The sequence below is a fragment of the Oryctolagus cuniculus genome, chromosome 11, assembly GCF_051225735.1.
Source record: "Oryctolagus cuniculus isolate XC-2025 breed Fujian yellow rabbit chromosome 11, ASM5122573v1, whole genome shotgun sequence".
NCBI classification, from domain to species: domain Eukaryota; kingdom Metazoa; phylum Chordata; class Mammalia; order Lagomorpha; family Leporidae; genus Oryctolagus; species Oryctolagus cuniculus.
In genome coordinates, this window is record NC_142877.1 from 117,327,527 (window position 1) to 117,341,920 (window position 14,394).

General features: G+C 43.6%; 1 protein-coding gene across 1 annotated transcript in view; it reads left to right on the forward strand.

Moving 5' to 3' along the window:
* EP300 (EP300 lysine acetyltransferase) overlaps positions 1-14,394 on the forward strand; it is an 88,258-nt gene that overhangs the window by 47,943 nt on the left and 25,921 nt on the right. The window contains exons 7-14 of the mRNA XM_002721395.6: positions 4,415-4,508; positions 4,964-5,101; positions 9,256-9,373; positions 10,024-10,195; positions 11,025-11,102; positions 11,224-11,333; positions 12,723-12,860; positions 13,200-13,634. Coding sequence (XP_002721441.2) covers positions 4,415-4,508; positions 4,964-5,101; positions 9,256-9,373; positions 10,024-10,195; positions 11,025-11,102; positions 11,224-11,333; positions 12,723-12,860; positions 13,200-13,634 — 1,283 coding nt within the window. The remainder of the gene's footprint in view (positions 1-4,414; positions 4,509-4,963; positions 5,102-9,255; positions 9,374-10,023; positions 10,196-11,024; positions 11,103-11,223; positions 11,334-12,722; positions 12,861-13,199; positions 13,635-14,394) is intronic.

Below are 14,394 nucleotides of genomic sequence, written 5' to 3' on the forward strand. Positions count from 1 at the left end.
TTTTTTCACATCTCTATGTGGACTTGGGTCTTTGTGACTCCTCACTGCTGCTTCAGCACCTATCTCATTATAAGGACATTCTTTTCTATAATTACAACATAATTTCCTTCAGTGATATCATGTAATGTATGTGCTGAATTTAGATTTCTCCACTTAGCCCCAAAGGTCAACCTTGGTTTTTTTTTTATTTTGTCTCCTAATCTAGAAATCATCTTGCCTTTCTTTGTTCACCATGCACTGACTTTTTTTCTAAGATTTATTTATTTGTTTGTTTGAAAGGTAGAGTTAGAAGAGGGGAACAGGAGTGCAGGATCTTTTATTTGCTGGTTCACCACCCCCTAGATGGCCGCAACATCTGGGCATGAGCCACAAGTTGCATCAGGATCTCCCACAGAGGCACAGGGGCCCAAGCACTTGGGCCATCTAGCACTGCTTTTCCATGAGGATTAGTAGTGAGCTGGATCAGAGTGAAGTAGCCAGGACTACACCCATGATCTGGCATTGCTGGCATTGCAAGCAATAGCTTAACCTGCTGTGCCACAACACCCATATCCGTGTATTGACTTTTTTTTTTAAGATCCATTGTATTTATTTGAAAGAGTTACATAGAGAGGTAGAGCCAGAAAGAAAGAGAGGTCCTCCATCTGCTGGTTCACTCTCCAGATGACCACAACGGCTAGAGCAGAGCCAATCTGAAGCCAGGATAGGCTCCCACAGTGGTGCACGGGCCCAAAGGACCATCCTTCACTGCCTTCCCAGGCCATAGCAGAGAGCTGGATCAGAAGTGGAGTGGCTGGGACCTGAACTGGTGCCCACATGGGACGCCAGCGCCACAGGCCAGGGCTTCAACTCGCTGCACCGCAGCACTGGCCCCAGCACACTGACTTTTGATGAGTCCTGTAGATTATTCCACAGTGTGAATTTGTCTTATGGCTTCTTTATAATTAGATCCAGATTAAGCATTTTTTAAGACAGGTCATCAGGATGCTGTCTCTGTCATCAAATTTGTTAGATTTCAATATAAACATTTATTGGGACTCATTTAGTCTTTTTAGAAATTGTTTTTATTACAGATACTCAAATTCTTCTATTTTCATTTTATTTGAAAGACAGAGCGAGACACCAGTCTTCCATCCCCAAATGCCTACAACATCTGAAGTTGAGCAGGCCAAAACTGAGAATCCAGAATTCAATCTGATCTTCCGTATGGCCCCAATATATCTGCGCTATTAGTTTTTTTGAATAATGATGATTTATTTGAGTGGCAGAGAGACAGAGGCCTTCCACCTGCTGGTTCACTGCCCAAGTGGCCAAAATGGCCGGAACTGGGCCTGTCCGGAACCAGGAGCTTTCTCCCAGTCTCCCATATGAGTGCAGGGGCCAGAGCGCCTGGACCATCCTCCACTGCCTCTCAGGCACATTAGCAGGGAGCTAGATGGGAAGTAGATTAGCCAGGACTTGAACCAGTGCCCATATGAGATGCTGGCACTGCAGGTAGTGGCTTTACCCACTATGCCACAGAGCCAGCCCCATACACTGTCACTTTCTACCTCCTAGGCTGTACACTGGCAGAAAGCTGGATCAGAACCCAGACACTGCTGTATAATACGCGGGCATATCAAGCTGTGTCCCAGCACCTGCCCCTGATCTCAGTTATTCTATAAAGATTTCTCTGGATTGGGTTACCTCCTAGGACTTAGGAAGCAAACTGTGTTCTCTTTCTGATTATTAGGTGCCATGAATTCTTTTCTTCAGTTTTTTTTCTGAATGTCTAGCAGGACCACACCTGTATTTTTATATTCTGAAGTGAATGCTCACTCTTAGGGTTTTAAATACTAGCCAGTGTACTCAAGTTATGATTGAACCATACTTCCAGTCAGTAAATGGACCTGCAGATAAAGATAATTGTTTTGCCATGTTTTCATGCCTTCAAAAGAGGTGGTAAGATAAGCAGCTGCATATAGTGTCATCTTTTATCTCATTGCATTACCATTTTTGCCATCAATGAAACCTATTTTCTATGTGTCAAGTATTAAGTGTGACAAATACAGGATTCTGGACAACACAGTTCTGTTGCAGAAAGACCACTTCCAGGTGTCATTAGAGAGCTGGTCTGATAACATCGGAAGGAAAGCTCTTCCTGAGCATTTCCTGAGTTCAGTGGAGAAAGACAGCAGCATTTCCCTTTGTTTGCACCTCAGTGGGAATTTTATTTGTTCACTGAAGTAACGGGGGTGGGGGAGCTGTAAGCATAGCTGCAGTGCTGGCATCTCATGAGTGCCAGTTCTGTTCCCTGCTGCTCCTCTTCCAATCCAGCTCTCTGCTATGGTCTGGGAAAGCAGTAGAAGATGGCCCAAGTGCTTGGGCTCCTGCACCCGCGTGGGAGACCTGAAATGGTTTCTGGCTTCTGAACACCTCAGCTCTGGCTGAAACGTCCATTTTGGGAGTGAATCAGTGGATGGAAAATCTGTCTGTCTCTCTGCTTCTGCCTCTCTGTATCAAAAAAATTTTTAACATGAAAAGCTGATTTACTTTGAAGATGGCTATTGGTTTTTTTAGACTGTTACCATTTTTTTGGTTTTGTTTTGTTTGAGGCACAGACAGGGTTCCCATCCACTCTTTCACTTCCCAAGTGTTCCCAACCCCCTGGGGCTGGTGTTGCCAAAGCCAGAAGCCAGGAAGTCAATCCAGGTATTGCACATGGGTGGCAGTGACCTTGCACCCGTCAGCTGCTGACTCCCAGGGTGCACATAAGCCAGTAAAGTTGAAATTGGTAGTCGAGCTAGGAGTCAAACCCAGGTACTACAGTATGTGATAGAAACTACATAACCAACCACTGGCTTAACCCCAAGTCAAACAACTCCCCATTTTTAGTTCTTAAAGAAATAGAATGTTTTTTGTTGAATTTTTTTTTTTTTTTAATTTTTTGCTTCCTGGCTGCATGATCTTCAACTGTCATCATGAATGACACTGTAACTGTCCAGACAAGGATATTCATGACAAGCCAACTACTTTGGGGGAAGCAAATGGTCATTGGGAAAACAGCAGTGCCTTAGATGGAAATTCAAGCAAGACTAGCTAAATGTACAAGAGCACACCAGATGTCTTCTTTGTATTTAGATTCAGAACCCATTTTGGTGGTGGCAGTGGAAGACAGCTGGCTTGGCATGATTTAGAATTCTTTGATTATGAAAAGAAAAATGAACTCAGGCAGCCTTGCAAGGCATGACCTGTATAAGGAGAAAAGGACCTCAAGAAACAGCCAAAGAAGTGCAAGATTAGGATGAAGCAAGCCAGGAGAACTTCAGAGGCAAAAAGTAGAAGGGGAAAGACTCTGCTGCGTTGATATTATCTGTCAAGATTGTTTTAACTTTGCATGGGAATAAAAATCATAAAATTAGGAAAAGAAACAATACTTAGATTATTAATTGAAAAAGTAAGATATGTACATGGAGTATATATTCAAGCCATTTTGAAGGAATATTCAATAGAAATTTCTCCTGACGCAAGGATTTGGCCTAGAGGTTAAGATGTCCATGTTTTCTCAACTGAGAGTAACTGGCTCTGATAGTGCAGGCCCTGGGTGGTAGCAGTGATGGTTCAAGTAATGGACTCCTCACCACTATGTAGGGAACCTGGATTAAATTCCCAGCTCCCAGCTTATTCCATAGTCCAGTCCTAGCCATTGTGGGCATTTGTGTCTCCCTTTCAAATAAATTTTTTAAAAGGAACAAACTTTTTTTTAATGTTTTAACTGAAGCATTGCTTCTCATTTCATCCTGGGGGGTGTACCATTCCTAGGCTCTTAGGTCCTTACATAAATTTCCTGTGTTAATAAAAGGATATGCATACATGAATCAGCTTGCTAAATAATTTTGGTTCTAGTTTTTAATGTTCCTTTTAAAATCATACATACATACATAGTCAACCTGTACCCATTGAAGATAAATGATCAGAGGTGGAAAAATATCTGAATATTTTTGTTGTTAGCTCTTGCCAAGTAGTCTTCCCAGCCATTTGTGGGTTTATACATCCCTGCATTTTGGTTGAAGGTGATTCTTCTCTCACATTCTTGTAAAGGCATCATTTTACAGTATTACCTTTCAAGTTTTGAAAACTTTTGTACATGAAAAATTGCTATTGTAAGTTTTGCTTTTATTTAAGGATACTTGAATTTCTTTGAAAGCACTTTGTTTTTATGTGAATTACCTATTTCTTTTTCGTGTGGATTCTCACTGGTTTGTAAGGTTACTTTACATATTAGCCTTTTTATATTTGTTGCTACTAGTTTATGCTACTAGTGATTATTTTCTTGTATGTATTGCCAGTTTTTCTTATTTGTAATTTGTCTCTTTGTTTATGGTGTTGATGGTAGTGATTTTGTTTACTTTTGTATTTCATTGTTTTGACTTAGATGCTAGCCCTATGGGAGTCAATGGAGGTGTAGGCGTTCAAGCACCAAATCTTCTTTCTGACTCCATGTTGCATTCAGCCATAAATTCTCAGAAGTAAGTATCAACTTGGTTTGTGTCCTGAGTCACATTTCAGTGCTTAGTTAAAAAATGCCCTGTTTACATTTTTTTATTATTTGAAGTTGTATCAGTTACCTTGGGTAACCTACAGGGTACCAAATATAACAGGAAGTTGCAAGATTATAGCTGCATAGAAAGTGAATTTGCCCTATCCCAATGTTAAGAATTTTCCAGGGTTTCTGTGAGATAATGCTGTGTCAAAATGACAGGTTAGTGTGATAGAGGTTGGTTAAGACTTCATCCTCCCTTCGGTGCAGAGTAACAACTCCTGCCCTCACAAAGGTACAGATACATATGTAATTCTGTGGCGGTCTGGTCACACACTTCCCCACCTTGCAGACTCCTTTGTGTAAACAGAGTACAGTAATCACTGTCAGTTGCATTGTGACATCTCAACTCTGCTTTGCTAAAATTATGACTCCTTTTTAAAGCCAATTGATGAATGAAAATGCCAGCGTGGCCTCCCTGGGTCCTATGCCAACAGCAGCTCAACCATCAAGTACTGGTATTCGGAAACAGTGGCATGAAGACATAACTCAGGATCTTCGAAATCATCTTGTTCATAAACTGTAAGATAGTGGGGTTGTCTCATAAAGCGTTGTCATGTCAGCATGCCTCCAGTATGCATGTGGGCACCAGAGCAATATTACCAGTTCCTGTATAGCTTGTCTACTGTTGTGTCGTTCGTGCTTCCCGTTCTCTACTTCTTACTCCTCATCCTTTCTTCTCACTATCATTTGTAGAATCTTCCAAGGTTTAACAGTTGATGATCTATTCTGCGTAGTGCCTGTAATTAAGGTATTGAGTAAAATTGTTGATTTTTAGTGTCATTCCCTATAAGCTCATATTTCATAAGGAAATTCAGGCCTACTTCATTAAAACATGGCAATGTTCCCATTGTCTTCTGTTTTATTCCTGGTAGTTTTATTCTTTTACCAGGGTGAATCTGGTAGGGTGGTCTCATGTGGTGTTCTGATCCTCCAAATGTGTTTATGAAATATTTTCTGTACTCTTTGTTGTGAGTTGATGTATACCGAGTACTATATCTCAGAAACTCCATCTTGCTCGCTGTACAGAGTGGTTGTCAGATGAAGGGGGAGGATATGTGAAGTGGAAAATGAAATGTACCCAGGATCATATAGTAGGGCTTAGTCCCTGATGATTGCAAGATTTACCCTTCAGCATTTTTTCTTAGAGAAAGCAATCTTCTCTTGCCTTCACTTAACAGCAGATACTCCTTTGTTCCATCTGTTTTGGTTTTTGGATATTTTTGATTGATTGATTGATTTGAAAGTTAGAGTTAGAGAGCTTGCATCCATTAGTTTACTCCCTAGCTGGCCACAACAGCCAGAAACGATGAGCTTCATCTGGGTCTCCCATGTGGTGACAGGGATCCAAACATTTGGGCCATCTTCCTCTGCTTTTCCCAGGCCATCAGCAGGGAGCTGGATGGGAAGTGGAGCAGCCAGGACATGAACTGGTGCCCATGTTGCATGTGGCATCTTTACCACTCTATGCCACAATTCCAGGTCCTCAAATATTTTGAATTTCCATTTATATCTTCTCTATATGGTTGCTTCAGATGGTACACAATTGAATATTACGTGATCAGATAATAAAATTAGTGCCTTTAAAATATCACATTTGTCAGTCTTATTTCCTGGTTTGTGTGTTTTGGTTTGTTTGGTTTTTTTTTAAGATTTTATTTATTTGAGAGGTAGAGTTACAGGGAAAGACAGAGAAGTCTTTTTTTTTTTTTTTTTTTTTGGCAGGCAGAGTGGACAGAGAGAGAGAAAGGTCTTCCTTTACCGTTGGTTCACCCCACAATGGCTGCTGCGGCCGGCGCACCACGCTGATCCAAAGCCAGGAGCCAGGTGCTTCTCCTGGTCTCCCATGGGGTGCAGGGCCCAAGCACTTGGGCCATCTTCCACTGCACTCCCGGGCCATAGCAGAGAGCTGGCCTAGAAGAGGGGCAACCGGGACAGAATATGGTGCCCCAACCGGGACTAGAACCTGGTGTGCCGGCACTGCAAGGCGGAGGATTAGCCCATTGAGCCTCGGCGCCGGCCAAGAGAAGTCTACATCCGCTGGTTCACTCCCCCAAACGACCGCAACAGCCAGAGCTGGGCCAATCTGAAGCCAGGAGCTTCTCCAGTATCCCACACAAGTGTAGAGGCCCAAGCACTTGGGCCGTCTTCCACTGCTCTCCCAGGCCATTAGCAGGGAATTGCATAGGAAGTAGAGTAGCCAGGACACAAACTGGAGCCCAAATGGGATGCCAGCACCACAGGCAGAGACTTAACCTACTATGCCATGGTGCCAGCCCCAAATATAAGTCTTTTTTTTTTTTTTGGACAGGCAGAGTTAGAGACAGACAGACAAAGGTCTTCCTTTTCCGTTGGTTCACCCCCCCAAGTGGCTGTTACGGCTGGCGTGCTGCGTTGATCCGAAGCCAGGAGCCAAATGCTTCTTCCTGGTCTCCCATGTGGGTGCAGGGCCCAAACACTTGGGCCATCCTCCACTGCACTCCCGGGCCACAGCAGAGAGCTGGACTGGAAGAGGAGCAACCAGAACAGGATCCGGCGCCCCAACCAGGACTAGAACCCGGGGTGCCAGTGCTGCAGCAGAGGATTAGCCTAGTGAGCCGCAGCGCTGGCCAAAAGTCTTTTTTAGAAATTAAATAAAGGTGGGATAGGTGACTTCTTTAAAAAAAAAAAAAAAAAAGATTTATTGATTTGAAAGGTAGAGAGGGAGAGTCAAAGAGATCGTCTGTCTTTTTGTTCACTCCCCAAATGGCGAAGACAGAACTAGACCAGGCTGCATCCAGGACCCAGGAACTCCATCCACATCTGGGTCTCCCATGTGGGTGTCAGGGGTTCCAGTAATTGGGAAATCTGCTGCTGTTTTCCCAGGCTCATTAGCAGAGAGCTGGATCAGTAGTGGAGTAGCTAGACGCTAAATGAAATTTTAATATGGAATTCCACTGCCGCGTGCAAGTCAGCCTACTCTGCAACATGAGCTCCTCTCTGTTGCTTGCTTTATTTATTTATTTATTTATTTATTTATTTATTTATTTATTTATTTTTTGGCAGGCAGAGTGGCTAGTGAGAGAGAGAGACCGAGAGAAAGGTCTTCCTTTTGCCGTTGGTTCACCCTCCAATGGCCGCCACGGCTGGCACGCCACGCTGATCCGAAGGCAGGAGCCAAGTGCTTCTCGTGGTCTCCCATGGGGTGCAGGGCCCAAGCACTTGGGCCATCCTTCACTGCCTTCCCTGGCTACAGCAGAGAGCTGGCCTGGAAGAGGCAACCGGGAAAGAATCCGGCGCCCTGACCTGGACTAGAACCCGGTGTGCCAGCGCCACTAGGTGGAGGATTAGCCTAGTGAGCCGTGGCGCCGGCCGCTTTATTTATTTTTAAGATAAATTAAGGACCGGCGCGGCAGCTCACTAGGCTAATCCTCCGCCTGCGGCGCCGGCATCCCAGGTTCTAGTCCCGGTAGGGGCGCCGGATTCTGTCCCGGTTGCTCCTCTTCCAGTCCAGCCCTCTGCTGTGGCCCGGGAGTGCAGGGGAGGATGGCCCAAGTGTTTGGGCCCTGCACCCGCATGGGAGACCAAGAGAAGCACCTGGCTCCTGACTCCTGACTCCACTGCCGATTTACTCCCCAGAGTTCACAGGGACAGACCTGGGCTTAGGGTCAGAGCCAGGAACTGTGAACATGAATTCTAGCCCATCACAGGGGTGACAGGATCCTAATTACCCGAGCCATCACCACTGGCTCCTAGGGCCAGTATTGGCAAGAAGCTGTATGTGAAACCCTGATAACGCCTGTGGTGGACATGAGTTATCTGCACTATTCTAAATGCCTTCTCTCACATTTGTCATTGTTGCAAATTATAGAAGTTGTTAGACTGTTAACCTTGAATCTAGCAAAATCATGATTTCTTCTAAGTACTAACCAGGCCCAACCCTGCTTAGCTTCTGAGATCAGAAGAGTGGATACGTTTAAGGTGGTATGGCCAGAGAGGCATTTCTAGTCCCTTTGCTTCAAGTTATTGTTCTTTACAATTTTGGGTGGCAGCATTGTGGTGCAATGGGTTAAGCTGCCACCTGCAACACTGACATCGCCAATCAGAATACTGATTCAGGTCCCAGCTGCTGGCTTCTCTGCTTCCTATTCAGTTCCCTGCTAATGCGCCTTGGAAAGCAGCGGAGACGCTTCAAGTACTTGGGTCCCTGCCACCTATGTGGGAGACCCGGATGGAGCGCCTGGCTTCAGCCTGGCACAGTCCTATTTGTGGCCCTTTGGTGTGTGTACCAGAGAATGGAAGACTTCTGTCTCTCCCTCTGTTTTTGTCGTTCTGTTTTCCAGTAAGTAAAATAAGTCTTTAAGAAAATTTTTGGAGGCTTAGTTGTTACTTTTAAAAGTTGAATAAATTTATGTAGCACAGAATAATTTTTTCTATACATCTAGAGTAACAGGGACCAAAGAATATCTTCATGGAGTTACTTTTTAGATTGTGATCAGGAAAATCCTTTATCACAAGAAGACAGTTTTCATTTTTGGTGTTGACTTGTCACCCTCTGTTACTTTTCTTGTACTCATTGTATCCAGTGTGTAGAATTGGGAAAACACTAATTGAGAAATCGTTTAAAGTAGTATACATTTCTATGATTGAATGTGAAGCTGGCATTGTATTACAGTGGTTGCATTTTCCATTCCTAGAGTTCAAGCCATATTTCCCACTCCGGATCCTGCTGCTTTAAAGGACAGACGGATGGAAAACCTGGTGGCATATGCTCGGAAGGTGGAAGGGGACATGTACGAATCTGCAAATAATCGAGTGAGCATCTGGTTGTTCTTTACATGTTGATGGTCAGGAATGGGTCTGCTTTAGATACTTAATTACCCCTCATGGTTACTCTTCATCCCTAGCACATGTAAGCAGCATTTTCCAGCTGTCCTCTCTCACTGTCTCTGCGTATAGTTAGCAGTTTCTTAGGTGATTGTTATCAAAAACCTTGGGTTTTTCCCCTCACTTCAGTGCAGTTCTATGGCACTTCATCTGGGTTGTCCTTCCGTCAAATCAGAAAGTAGCAGAGCTGTTGTTACCAGCCCGGTGCTGTTTTCACTCGAATATAGTACATAAAGAATATTTTAGTTTCTGTACATCATTTTAACTTTCTTTTCTAAATTGGCATTACTTCAAAATGTAACATGTTCTTTCCATGTTCTGTAAATTGACAACATATGTTTTATAAAACCTGCTTTGAAAGAGGTCTCATTTTAATGTGTAGGTTCCTAGTAAAACTGATGATCACTTGATTATTCTATAAATATGAGCTCATATTTGGAAAATGGATTAATTTCTTCCCATTTTTAGTTTCTACCTATTGTTTAAATGAAACTAATATCTGCCTTTGATTTAGTTTTTCTGTTTTCTGGTGGTAATTCATGTTTTGTCCTTATCTGTTATTTCAAAAATCCAAAAAGGCGGAATACTACCACCTTCTAGCTGAGAAGATCTATAAGATACAAAAAGAATTAGAAGAAAAACGAAGGACTAGATTACAGAAACAGAACATGCTTCCAAATGCAGGCATGGTGCCAGTTTCTATGAATCCAGGGCCTAACATGGGACAGCCACAACCAGGAATGACTTCTAGTAAGTGCTTTTTGTTATATTTATGTTGGGGAGAAATTGATAATGAAGTGATTTCTAACCAAATCCATCAATTTGTACAAAGTTGTGTTAACTGTTAATAGGGTTTTTGAAAGGCCTTTTGTCTTTGCAAAGAAAACAGGTCATCCTCTGCCTTAAAGAGTAAGCACTACTTACACAGCCCACTGTAGACATGCCTGATAGTGACACGTAGGAAGGGGTTGCACGTAGATTTTCCCTAGTTGTCTCTAACACCGTCTGTGTAGAAAGCAGCCAGTAGATGGATGTAGGCTGACTAGGGTCCAGTGTGCAACAGAGGCTCACATACTTCCTTAGTGATCACCTTAATCTATGACTTGAAAAGTGGCAGAGCAGAGAGAACATGAATCAAACAGGAGAAATACAGGGAAAGAATCGAACAGACACATCCTCAGGCTGAAGGATGAAATGGTTGTTGGAGACTGTGCAGAAACTTCACGCTGGATGGACTGTGCTATTGGTGTGAGTGTAAATGCTGGTTTGTTCCCTTAAATGCATAGATTCGGTCTAGGTCTGTCATGTAGGTACAGGGGTCTAAGCACTTGGGCCCTCTTCCACTGCCCTCCCAGGTGCATTAGCAGGGAGCTGAATTGGAAGTGGAGCAGCCAGATCTCAAACCAGTGCCTATATGGGATGTCAGTGTCACAGGTGGCGGCTTTACTCACTACGCCGCAACACCGGTTCCCCAAGTGGCATCTAAACTACTACACAAAACACCTGCCCATATTTTGTTTTCCAGTAAAGGGCAGCCAATGCAGGGACTTCCTTAATTTATTTCTCTTTTCTGCCCTAGATGGTCCTCTCCCTGACCCAACTATGATCCGCGGCAGTGTGCCAAACCAGATGATGCCTCGGATAACACCACCATCTGGTAAATTTTATAACCGGGAAGAATGAGTTACTAGTTTTGATAAATGGTGACCAGATAGAGGAATAGTGCCTCTTATTCTCCAGAAGGGTGCTGAGATTTTATACTCTGCATGTATTCATAGGTTTGAATCAATTTGGCCAGATGAGTATGCCCCAGCCCCCTATTGGACCCCGGCAAACCTCTCCACTTCAGCACCATGGACAGTTGGCTCAGCCTGGAGCTCTAAACCCGGTTGGTTTGATTTCTTTATGTAATCTGTTTGGATTTTATAGGGGTTTTCTAAAAATTCTTGTTTTTGCTTCAAGAACAAAACTTCTCATACTTGCCTAGACACAAAATACAAGAGCTTGTTGTTACATTTTAATTGTTGTATTTTGCCCTTAATATAGATGATTATATGTATTTCAGAGATGAGACTAAATAGTTGCATTATGTTAAAGAGGTGGAGTGACAGGAATAATTATTACTAATGGGAAACAAATGCTGAAATCTCTTCTGCTTATCTCTTTCACTTAACAATAGTTAGAAATCCCACAGAAATAATTACTAAGGGACTTGGTGATGCAGTCTGAGGAAAGGGTGTTACAGTGTGCGAGGATATAATGTGATGGAAGTTCATGTGAAGAAGAGTAGAGTGTCTTGATTACAAACAAGTCAGTCTGTGTAAAATAAACACTAAAAAAGGCTCACATCCAAGCAAATACTATTCATAGTTGTAAAAATCATAGCATTAGAAAGTTGACAAAAAGCAGCCAGTACCCTCTCTTTGGAGTCCGCATGTCCAGTAGCCTCCCCACTTTTTTTCAGTTTACCTCTCCTCCATAATAATTACCTTCTCTTCCAGGCAGTGAACTGTGGATCTTTGATAAGAGCAATGGGGGAGCCATTGCCTGGTTCTAGAGACTGAAGTGGAGATGCTGAGCATACCCAGACTCTTAACCGACATTGGCCCAGCCCTCACCCTGTCCTGCTAGTTACCTGGCACCTCTGTTTCTTGAGCCTTTTTAGGGTTTTGCAGCATTGATACTTTTCACAGCTGGCAACATTCAGCAAGGAATCCTAGTTCTCATGTTAATCTATAAGGCAGATGCATTTCTTTAACTGGTTGAGATTTTTGCTTTTGGTAATCCAGATTTCCATCATCTGTTAAAGGAAACAATCCAAGAGCAATTGTGGGCCATGAATGGTGCTAGATTCAGCCACGTCCTGTAAGGGTTTTACTTTTCTTTTCCCACACATGGAATCTGAAAATTTTTACTGTTGCCATGCCACTTACAGTGAGCAAAGAGCCCAGGATGTTGTGCTTTGGTCCTTCACTTAACTTAGAGTGTTCAAAGAAATGGCTAGCTCTTTTCCTGTTAGTTCCAGATAGAGCGCTGTGTGTCCCCATCCTCCTGTAACTTAGAGAAGCCATGACATGAGACCATCCCCATGGTCTAGGCGTAAAAGTCAGTTCTTCACCACTTTTCTCCTCTCTCTCCCTGCCCCTCCCTTTACCTGTTTTCCTTTCTTCTCTTTCTCTGCCCAGTCAACCTGACAGCAGGGCCAAATTAATGGATGATTCCAATTGTGATAGAAGAATCGTAATGAAGCAGTTTGGTACTTTGTGTTTTTTTGCAGCCTATGGGCTATGGGCCTCGCATGCAGCCGCCTACCAGCCAGAGCCAGTTTCTTCCACAGTCTCAGTTCTCATCACAGGGAATGAATGTAGCAAATATGCCTTTGGCTCCACCCAGCGGTCAAGTACCAGTGTCTCAAGTATGTCTCACAAGGGGACCTTTGCCCTTATGGGGATGGGGGAGGGGGAGGGGATTTGTGAATCTTCTGTTAGGTTTTTGCCCGGAAGAGTGGCAGCAAATAGTGGGTGATGTTTAAAAATATGAACACTTTTGGATTTAGGGTATTCTGGATATGAAGAGATAATTATGTGTATAACAATGGCTTTGTTAAAAAAGTAACACATAATTTAAATTTGAGGGTTTTAACCCTGTGTTGTTATTTTACATTTAATTAGTTTGTGTCCTAAATGCCTATCTGCCTATGTAAATTTTCCTTCATTCTGTTTGAATTATCATCTTAATGACTTCATTTTAACAGGCACAAATATCTGGTTCTTCCTGCCCAGTAAACTCGCCTATAATGCCTCCAGGATCTCAAGGAAGCCACATGCACTGTCCCCCTCTGGCACAACCCCCTCTGCATCAGAATTCACCATCTCCTGTACCTAGTCGTACCCCGACCCCTCACCACACTCCTCCAAGCATAGGGGCCCAGCAGCCACCAGCAGCAGGGATCCCAGCCCCTGTCCCTACACCTCCTGCCATGCCGGCCGGGCCACAGCCCCAGGCTCTGCACCCTCCTCCGAGACAGACACCTACTCCGCCCACAACACAGCTGCCTCCCCAAGTGCAGCCGTCGCTCCCTGCTGCTCCTCCAGCCGACCAGCCCCAGCAGCCCCGCTCTCAGCAGAGTACAGCAGCCTCGGTCCCCACCCCGACGGTGCCACTGCTGCCTCCGCAGCCCGCCACTCCGGTAAGCGGAGGTTTGCATTTCAGTGGAACGGTTTCAGCGCTAATGTAATATTGTGTTACTTTTGTGCCATTTTTGATTCCATGATTCATCTCTTACTGTTGTCTCCATAAGTGGAATGGAATGTTTGATTAAGAACATTGCCCCCCCTACTCTTACTGCCTTCGATAGTACTTAACGTAGTAGGAACTCAAAGATTTTGTTTAGGTCTTTCATTATTGTATGCCATGTAGTATTCTGGGGCCTAAAAGCATAGAGCATAGCAAGAGGTAAGAGGCCCCTCTTGCTTCCTTAGTGTGACAGTTAGTGTACCTCCTGAATTTAACATATATTTAAAAACCCTTTTCTAACGTTTTAAGGTTCAGTACTCAAAGATTGAATCTCTGGCCCTAACAAAGGTTAACAAAGTCATGGTAAAGAGACAAGAAATACAGACCTAAATCTCTACAGCTTCCTTGTGAGAGGCTGATTATGTGTAGAGTAAAAATCTAAATTCCTGTCTAGTAGTTGAATCCTTAAAAATTGAACCTGTGTATTGTTAACAGGCTAGGATGTTCTTTCTACCTTGATCGTTGATGCTATATATTTTTTTGAGATTTATTTTATTTATTTGAAAGGCAATGTTAGAGAGATCTTCCATCTGCTGGTTCTCTCCATATGGCTGTAACAGCCAGGGCTGAGCCAGGCCAAAGCCAGAAACCAGGAGCTGCTTTCAGGTCTCCCATGTGGGTGCAGGGGCCCAAGCACGTGGATCATATTCTGC